Here is a 10,659-nt window from a genome sequence, read left to right as displayed (position 1 = left end):
AAATTTGAATTTGAATTTAAAAATTAAATTTGAATTTACAATTTGAATCCAAATTACATTGTAAAATTTGAATGCAATATCAAACTTAAATTCATTTCAAATTCTAATATAAAGATCAAAATATAAAATTGAAATATAAAATTAAATTTAAAATTAAAATTATATTTAAACTTAAAATTTAAAATATAATTGTAAGTTAAAATTAAAATTAGGAAGCGCTGGCACCATGCATTATGTGAAAAGTATTCTTTTTTTTTTTGTGAAATAAGTTTCATTAACCAAATAAAAAGTTCAACAAAATATATAATAATCACACTAAGAGGTTATAAGTAGGGGTAGCAATCCAGCTCGCTGTTAGCGAGCCAACTAGTGATCCGCTCGAAATGAGCTCGAAATCGAATCACTCGTTTAGTAAACGAGCTGAACACGGGCTGAATTTTTCAGCTCGTTAATAAATGAGCCGAACACGAGAGCTAGGATCAATTCGCTCTCGTTCGACTCGATAACAGCTCGAATACATATATTTTATATTTATATAATTTATATAATTTATATTTATATATATAAATAAATAATTATATATGTAATATATATATTTTTATTATTTGATTTTTAGCTAAAAAAATATAAAACCGAACTCAATTATTAAAATACTCATTTATATGTAAAATTTTAACCATTTGATCAAAGTCTAATTGGTAAGATTTTATAGATTTATTTTTTTTACATATCTAATCTAACCTATTTAACCTATTATTCGTTGGCCGGCTCGTGAGGTAGTTCGTGTTCAACTCGTTTATTAATGAGCCGAACAAGATCTGAATTTTTCGGCTCAATACTTTAACGAGTCGGCTCGTGTTTGGCTCGTTTATTAAACAAGCGGAATACGAGCCGATCCCGGCTCGTTCGTGTTTGGCTGGTTGACGCCCGTAGTTATAAGTGTATCTCTCAAATTCCTATCTAAAAGGTATATTAAATAAAGAGATCCTGATCCGTTCCACTCAAAAAAGGTATAAATAGTTCTAACAAAGTAAGCCTATCAATTAGCAATAGTATTTATAGTTCTAGATACATGATGAAAAAATTCAAAATATACAATAACCACACCAGGAGGTTATAAGTATTCTATTTTTTTTTTAATCGATTGAATCTTAATTGCACTAAAACAAAGAAAATTGAGTATTTAATTGAAAAAAAGTACTATTCAAAATAAAATAAAAAAGAAATTGGCGCCGAATAGTAATTAATCCTAAATTTTATAAAGGATGCAGTTCGTGCAGGCAAACTTTCTTTTTGACCGGGCGCATGCCTTCCTGACGTACGTGGCAATATCACAAGACGACAGCACAGTCAGCCTCCCTACATAAATGTCCACATCCAACCTTTTTGAAGACGACAACAGAAAGGAGTACCAGCTAATACGTATGCTGCCGGGATTTGGAGGCTCGATTGCACACCAATTCAATTTGAAATTTCGAAATCGCCTTCTTCCCCTTCAGCTCCCTCTCTTTCCTTCTCTCCCTGCAAAGCTAGTTCGATGGGTTGCGCCTCCTCCAGCTTTCTTGAAGACGAGGACCGCATCGTCGGCGCCGGCGCCGGCGCCCTCGGTCACCACATCGTCTCCCTCACCTCCTCCACCTACGGCCTTCTCACGACCCTCGACCACTACCCCTCCCCCCACAACACCCTGCCGCCGCCGCCGCCACCGCCGCCGCCGCCGCCGCCTGCTCCTCCTCGTCCTCACTTCCGTAATCCTGTAGCTCTTCGGTGCGAGCCGGAAGTGATCAATTCTTGGGAGCTCATGGCCGGCCTCGACTATTCCTCCGTCCCAGTCAAATCCTCCGCCGCGCCGCAGCGTGCCGCGGGTAGTAAAGAAAAGGCGGTGCCGATCCAACTGGCGGCAAATGATAATGCAGGAGACACTCGGGGGCAGCAGAAAAGGCGGCCTTACACCTTGGAGTCGTTCCAGAGGCTGTGCCCGCCGGGCGGGGCGGAGTCGGCGGTGCTGTACACGACGACGCTCCGCGGCGTCCGGCAGACGTTCGAGGCGTGCAACACGGTGCGGGCGGCGGTCGAGGCGGCAGGGATGTGCGTGCGGGAGCGCGACGTGTCCATGGACAGCGGGTTTCGGGAAGAGCTGCGGGAGCTGACGAAGGGGATCGGAGTGGTGGGACCCGCGGTGCCGAGACTGTTTGTTAAAGGTAGGTACATCGGCGGGGTTGAGGAGGTGATGAAGATTCACGAGGAGGGAGGGCTCGCGGAATTGCTCGAGGGGCTCCCAAGATCATGCGGCGGCAGCGGCGGAGTTTGCGACGGATGCGGTGGGATGCGATTCTTGCCCTGCTTTCGATGCAGCGGAAGCCGGAAACTGGTGGTGGTTGTGGCAGGGGAGGAGTGGATCGGGGTGCCACAGTGGGCAGGGAATGCCAAGGGGAGGAAGAGAGCGACGGCGAAGGTTGTGAGGTGTAGTGAGTGTAACGAGAATGGATTGGTGCTATGTCCCATTTGCTCGTGAAAATAGTTAATTGGGTGTGTTTTTTATAATAATGTGCTCTAAATGTTGGAATATGGTGGTTATTTATCATGGTATTAGCAACAAGAGGAAATATATACTTGCATAATCTGAGTTGCGCTTAAAAAAGGAAAAATAAAAATAAAAATTGAATCCTGTGATTCAGGGGTTAACATGCATCGATAGCAAAGCAATTTACAATCAATCAGTTGAATGCCAGGAACATTACACATGTCACATGTGGTGATTGTTGTAGGCACATTATCTTTTGTACTGTGCGTTGGTATTGCCTTCTTCTGATCTGTCCAATACAGCAAGGCAAAATTATTCTCACGGTCCAAATATATTTGTCCGGGCAATGCTAAGTCTGCAAGCCATTTTTTCTGCACAAGTTTCACTAATTTTTTTTATTTACTACAACAAAAAATTAAAAAGAGATTAGTAAATCCTACAACTCTTAGAAGAGAGGTTGTAAAGCTTACAACTTTTTATCACAGAATAATAATTTTTGATTCAAGGGTCGTATCTCACTTTCTAGGAATTTTTTTTTTTTTTTCAAAAAATTTTGTGATAAGAAAGGGCCTAACTATACTATACAATAGTATACTGTACTATACAAGTTTTTTCATTTCTTATACTGTATTAATTTTTTTCCAAGGCATGAACCGCTCAAAATTTTTTTTTTTTTCAATTTCTATACTCTAAGCAAAAAAATTATAGTTTTACATAAAAGTTGTTAAAAAGTATTTTTAAAAATTGCCAGAGAATATATTCAACTCATTTTGACAGAAACATTATCAAATATATAAAAATAACAAAAATAATTAAAAATAAGTGAATAGAAATTTTTTAATGAGTTTATCATAGAGATTTATTTCATATTTTTATATTATGTAATTCTTTGAAAATTTTAACTGTCGGAATGATTATAGTTCCGGCGACTGGTCGACGCTTATAGAGAGTGTTTGGACGAGTTAGAACCATTTTACATGATATTGACACCACAAACAATTTCCGAAACTCAAGTTACATTCAGCCGGAATATGTTAGCGTATTTAACTAGTGCTTTGGGTTCAACTAAACCATTCAGTTACTCCTAATCGGAGTTTTGGAAGAATATCAACTCTTCTTCTCCTTCTTTTCTCTTTTCTCCTTCTCTTCAGTCTCCTTACCTCCCTGTGCATTGTTGCTAGCCAACGGCTGCAGCCAGCAAGCAAAGGTGCAGCCTGGCAACGGCAGCAGTAGGGCAATTGATACAATAGCAGAGGAGTTAGCAGGCATCTTAGTCATCATCTTTTTCTTCTCCTACCCCTTGGTAGCTGCAGCAAGGGGAGAGATAACAGCAGGAACTGCTGCCAACAAGAATCAGCAGCAGATTGCAACCAACGTCAAGCAAAGGTGCAGCCTGGCAGCAGCAGCCTAGCAAAATCAGCAGCAACAATTCAATGGGGAGATCCAATTAGGTGCAATTGAATCTCTAGATGCGAAATTGATGCTGATTGGAGGGTGAGGGAGGTAGTGAAGCTCAGGTTACATCTTATACTAGCTGGAATTAAAGTTGGGATGCAGGAAATTGATGCAAGATTGGTGTATTGAGCTGAATTGTTGAAGTTTTGTGAATTTTTCTTTGATTCCTCGATCAAATTCTTTATAGCAGGAGATTTCTGGATTCTTATTGGTTTTTCCCTCCCTTGTAGTAGATTTGGAGCTGCTTCCAACTTAAATTTTTGGTTACTATGGATGAATTTTGGGAGGATTTGAGAAGTGAACTGAAATTCACATTTTAGTAAATTTTCATGAACTTTTTCATTCACTTCTCAAATCTGAATTGTAGCCGCAAATTTGGGTTGTTGGTGTCACGCCTTGGACTTCAGCGAAAGCTCACCAGCCACGTGCACAAACCCGCCGTGTACACCACCATCTCTAGTGTACACCATGCGTCTACAATCAATATAGCAAAAGTATAAATTCTTAACCAGCTAATCAGAGCAAAACTAGAAGTTCATAAGCTTGTACCAAAACAATACCAAATTACAGTTTAGAAGTAAAGTACAAAGTACATTCTAAATAGTCCTAATATACATCTCTGAACTAAACTAGAATAAGCTTGTATAGGTTCATCTATTTAACATCGAGGAGGCTCAAGCTAGCCGCTGACCCCTTGCCGGGAACCTTAGCCTTTCCTGCTGTGGAAGGCTCTCCACAAAAGCAACCAACAAAAGGACGTGAGAACTATTAAACAATAGTTCCCAATGGGTAAGCTGCCGAGAGTGGTGAAATACACCACTAGGTCAACTGAGGCATGAGTAAACTACAACAAGTAGAAAATATAAATGCAACAAGTAGATGAAATGAATCAACTATGAACATGCCTTAACAAGATATATTTTCTAACATGTCTAATGTACTAGTCATTACATATACAAGTTTGGAATTTCATGCTAGCTATAAGCTGTTCAATCTCAAACTATATGTCATAATTAAAGCAGGATTTCATCATTATAGTTTAACTAGCCAATGACAATATATAGTAACCTTCCTACACTAGCAAGAATACAAACATGCAGGTATTGTCATTATACTAATGACTAACAGGAATGTCAACTTCATAGTAGGTTCATTATTAGGTATATCTTAACTAATGACATAAAATATCTTTTCTACAATGTCCATCTAAGGTTAAACTCATTTACTTAACCCAATTAACAAGAGACTTACACGTGGTAAAGTTCTGGCTCACGCTGTACCTAATGGCCCCGTGGAAGTCAACACTACCCACGGCAATCCACTTCGGCGTTTAGTCCCGCACGGGCGATCTGCTGTCGCAAGGCCAACTTCGGAGTGCCGGCTTGTGGAGAGCGACCATCACAAGCATGTGCGAATGAGCACATTGACAAGCAAGCATAATCCATAGCATAAGGTCCACAGGTATCATACCTAATCATCATGTCTCAAACATGGAATCATACTACCCCGACACTAAGTCGGCAGTTAACATAAAGTCATATTTCACTTTTAACTACTTAGTGAATTATATTGACCAATAGATACTATGTCATAACATACAAGTAGTTTCCATCATATTGATGATTCTGACGGGCTATACCCGCATTCTCACATTTAATCCATTCACTATTCCCTATAACATAAGAAAAGTGGTTTACTAATGTCATAGTCACCATAGTCATACAAACTCATGGCATATGTTATATATTTCTACATAGGCCTCCACTACATGGGGTATACAATTGATGTGCAATTACTTCCATCTGACTATACAAGTATGTCATCTCACGACCCTAGATCGGAGTCTATATTATAATGTTCAATTCTAGTTATTTAACCAGATCATAAACAAGAACACGAAATTCATGCTAGTTCTACCATGTGATAGCGAAAACCAACTTGTCTACACAAGTATGCGAAACATTATATAAAGTACTCTATACATGATTTCTACACAATTCATTCCACAATATAAAGGTATATATAGATGCCAAAATTGAAATTAATATGCCGACCTAATCCACATATGAGCCAATAAGGACACGTGGTACACCAGGAGTCGGCAATAAGGCGCCNATATTCATAGCTTTACCTCTGTTTACTATTGAATGATGTCATACTCAATTTGTCTACACAAGTATGCTAATATCATGTAATACATGCTAAACGAGCAAATAATCTATATATGCTAAGCAATTTCATAATCATTCCTCTACTACATAGAGGTTCTTTTTTATCCCACATAATATGCATATTTATGCATGCACCAATCCATTCACACATATATCCACATGAATATGCAATAATTCTAATTTCATAATATCAAAGAAGACAGAAGGAATTCGCCCATTTCGGTAAGGTCAAACCCACCGAATCGTTGTCGACTCTTATTGATTCCGCGAGCGAAGGTACTCTCTAGCCTCCAAGCACCCTAACAACCATACTAAATTAATTAGAAGATTTTACTAAACCTTCTATGACGACTTTGTGAAATCACAACACATAGATAAAAATATACCTTACATAGAGCAATTCTCTACTCTACACCCTCCTCCTCAGGTTGAGCACGTTAAAGCTAACCTAAAAGAGGATTTAACATCACCAAATCAGTTCTACAAGGTTCAGCTGTGAACTATATCAAACCAACACCAATACCAACCTCACACCCAACAATCAAGGTGAGGAATAGAATACTCACCTTCCAAAGCTCCTTTATTGAACTAGGGTTGCAAGTATCTCATCTAAAACACTCTCTTCCTCACTTCTATAGCTCCTCCAAAGCTCCTCCAACTAGTGTTATAGAAGCATGAAGTTTTCTCGGTTTGGCCGGATCTTATAGAAGGTTTGTGGATGAATTTGCTAAACTGTTCACTCCCCTCACTCGACTCACTCATAAAAGAGCTAAGTTCATTTGAAATGAGAATTGTGAGAGAAGTTTCTTGGAGTTGAATGAACGTTTGACGACCGCTCCAATTTTGACCTTACCCACCCCAGGAGCAGGTTATGTGATTTATAGTGATGCGTCATTTAGTGGCTTGGGTTGTGTTTTGATGCAAAATGGGATGGTACTTGCTTATGCCTTCAATCAATTGACGGATTATGCAAATATATCCATTCTAGAAAAATCCGCCATTAATGCCCATAAGCATGCAAGAAAAAAATCTAAACAATGGTAGATTTAAATCTAAGCATGCAACCTTGTTAAAAAATAATGAAGGACATGAAATCAACCTAATGTGACTTTGATACCAATATAGAACGCAGCGGAAGTAATCGATCGCACCTTTTGCAGAAGCGACTTACGCTAGAACGCGATGAGTCTGGATCATAGAGGTTGATTCACGTGTTTTTGGATCGTCCACGAAGCTCTTCTAACATTTCAAACCCGCGGTAGATCATACTACAAACAAGCACGATCTCGAATCCACTGTTCAAGACCCTCTAGAATAATAGGTTAATAGAGGATGTGGTTTCTCCCTTTCACAAGACGGCTCATAAATTATTCTATTATTTCTTGTTATGTCTTATGAGAGATAGCCCATATATTTATAAAAGATTCCAAAATCCTAATAGATAAGTAAGAGATTAGGCCGAGTCGGTTTATGTTGTTATTCTAATATGGTCAGAATATATCTCTAATTTAGCTTTCTAATTTAAAAGTGATATTAATTCTAATCCAATTAGACAATATAATAACTGTCGGATCAAGCCAGATCATGGACGCGCCCGATTCGGTTTAACCGAATGCCAATAAGGACAAATAAATTTATATCCAAAACTTCTTCAAAAGAATTTTCAAGTTCAAAATCCTTAAGAGACAAGAAACTTACAAAACCTTCTAAAAAAACAAAGATGATTTTGAAGAAAAATTCCAATATTATAAATATAAAGGCTATGGTCATATTTTTACGGATTGTTCTACTAAAAAAAATCTTATAAGAGAAATTTAATATATAGTGCAATATATAAGTTTTGTGTACACTTCATATCGTTGGGGGAAATTTCGCCCATTCGATAGGTATGTATGCACACTTGGCAGGTTTCCGTTAGGGGCGTGAGGCGTGACATATTCTTATTTAAAATATTGCAATATTTTTACAAATGATATAATAATTTTATAAACAGTACAACATTTACGCCCTTTTTTACACATATTGCATCTTTTTGGAAAATATTATAATATGTTATACTATTTATATATGACATACTCACTATTTGTATACATGTAGTATATTAGTTATAAAATATTATATTAGTTGTACAGCTGTTGTACTATTTAGTATAAATGTTGTATTATTTATATAAGTATTGCACTATTTGAGAGAAAATGTTAAACAATTTGAAAAAATATTGCACTATTTAAGATTATTTCATTCTTTGTTCTTTTTTTATTAATTTAAATTTGTTATTTACATATTAAATAAAAATCTCATTTCTTGAAGAAAAGATAGCTGCAATAAAGACTCATTGCTGAAATCCTGGAAGCTATGTCCATAAACTGCTAGACGTGCTACCATAACTTTTTTTTTTTTTTCTCGCGCCCCTCCTTCGAGGCCCTGGCTGCCTCACCAATATAGCATAATTCATATTTTTAATGAATGAAGCAGGTAGCGTGCTANAAATATAAATATAAAATATAAAAATTTAAATTCTAATATAAATAAAAAAGTGATAATATTATTAATTTTTATTTATAACTACCCAGTTTAAATCTTATTCTATCTTACCTAACCAAACATTATTTTTCTTATTCCCAGGAATAACCCAATTTTCATCCAAACGCAAAATTAATTTAATCCCCGCTTATACCTCAATTTATACCTATTCCTGAAATACCCAATTTTTGCTTATCCCCGAACCAAACGATACCTAGAAGTTCTGTCATTATGTCTGCAACATGGAATTGCATGATTAATTTTACTCAAAGGTTAAGAACCATAAGGCATCATTCACTTAGTTATGCATCTAAACTAGATGTCATATTCATAGCTTTACCTCTGTTTACTATTGAATGATGTCATACTCAATTTGTCTACACAAGTATGCTAATATCATGTAATACATGCTAAACGAGTAAGTAATCTATGTATGCTAAGCAGTTTCATAATCATTCTTCTACTACATAGAGTGTCACGCCTTGGATTTCAGCGGAAGCTCACCAGTCGCGTGCACAGACCCGCCGTGTACACCACAACTCAAGTATACACCAGGCATCTACAATCATTATAGTAAAAGCATTCGATGCTAACAAAGTAATCAGAGCAAAACTTAAAAGTCTAAACTCATACAACCCAAAATCTTATTACAATAAATAAGAACAAGGTACAATCTACATGATCATATTATACATCACTGAACTAAACTACATAAACTGATAAAGGTTGTCTAGTAAATGTCCAAAAGGTTCTAGCTAGCCGCTGATCTCTAACCAGGAACCCCAGCCTTTCCCGTTGTGGAAGGCTCTGTAAAACAACAACAAAGAGGGTGTGAGAACTATTAAACAATAGTTCCCAGTGGGTAAGCCGCCGAGAGTGGCGAAGTACACCACTAGGTCAACTGTGGCAAGAGTAACAGTAGTAAATAAGTAAGTAAATGCAACAGGTATTGAAATAAATCAATCATGTTATTTATTCAAAGTAAATATAAAAATGCACCAATCAACAGATTGTAGGTACTCATTTATCATGATAAGTTCTATTATTCATGTTAATGACAATTTAACTAACCATATGCTTAATGGTATGTAAGATAATTCATTATAGCTGAAATAACTAATGATATCCTGGAATTACTTCCTACACTAGTAAAAGTGTAACACATTGTCACTAACGTCAAGATGTCAACTTTCTAGCTTGTTCATCAATAAGTTCACTTGTCATTTACCACCCGAAGGCTGTCTGACATAGAGACCCACCCGAAGGCTGTCTGGTATGAAGACCCACCCGAAGGCTGTCTAGTATGAAGACCCACCCGAAGGCTGTCTCGTATGAAGACCCACTCGAAGGCTGTCTAGTATGAAGACCCACCCAAAGGCTGTCTGGTATGTGCCGTGCCTAATAGCCCCGTGGAAGTTATCACTACCCACGGCAATCCATTTTGGCGCTCACTTCATACATGAGCGAGCAATCTGTCGCTAAGCCACTCCGGAGTGCTGGCTTGGGGGATGCGACCCCCACAAGCATATGTGAAAGAGCACAATGACATGCAAGCTGCAATCTGTAGCACTAGTATCACGAATTCATCATGTCTTAAACATGGATTCTCAATTCAACACAAGGTTGACACTGTAGTATCCAATCAAAAGCACTATCAACTCTTAGTTTACATAATTCTACCCATAGTTAGTATAACTCAGGCTAGTATATACTTTTCATCATAATGGGCTAAACCCACACACACACTCACATAGGGTTCTCTCACTACTCCCTATACAAAAGGAAAGTGATTTTCTAAAGTCACTCTCAATGACTCATTTTAGATTCATACGGAAACATTCTAAAGTTCCACATAGACCTCCACTACTTGGAATAAATAAGTAACCTGCAAGTACTTCTGCTTGATTATACAAGTATACGTTATGATTCTTCTAATCATTCTACTAGCATATATATACATATTTAACTGTGTACATTCATGTTACG

The 10,659-nt window shown here is 37.5% G+C and overlaps 1 protein-coding gene across 1 annotated transcript; it reads left to right on the top strand.

The window, feature by feature from the left end:
* Positions 1,422–2,612, top strand: LOC109714451 (uncharacterized protein At5g39865). The gene has a single exon (XM_020239089.1). It carries the CDS (start codon positions 1,538–1,540, stop codon positions 2,513–2,515), a length of 978 nt encoding a protein of 325 aa, XP_020094678.1. The 5' UTR covers positions 1,422–1,537; the 3' UTR covers positions 2,516–2,612.

Source organism: Ananas comosus, linkage group 8 (assembly GCF_001540865.1).
Source record: "Ananas comosus cultivar F153 linkage group 8, ASM154086v1, whole genome shotgun sequence".
Classification (NCBI taxonomy): domain Eukaryota; kingdom Viridiplantae; phylum Streptophyta; class Magnoliopsida; order Poales; family Bromeliaceae; genus Ananas; species Ananas comosus.
The sequence above is the reverse complement of the archived record's forward strand: the minus strand, read 5'-3'. Positions and strand labels throughout refer to the sequence as shown.

Bases quoted from the DNA above. Each gene is read 5' to 3' on its own strand.
- LOC109714451 (XM_020239089.1), top strand. From the start codon at position 1,538: ATGGGTTGCGCCTCCTCCAGCTTTCTTGAAGACGAGGACCGCATCGTC.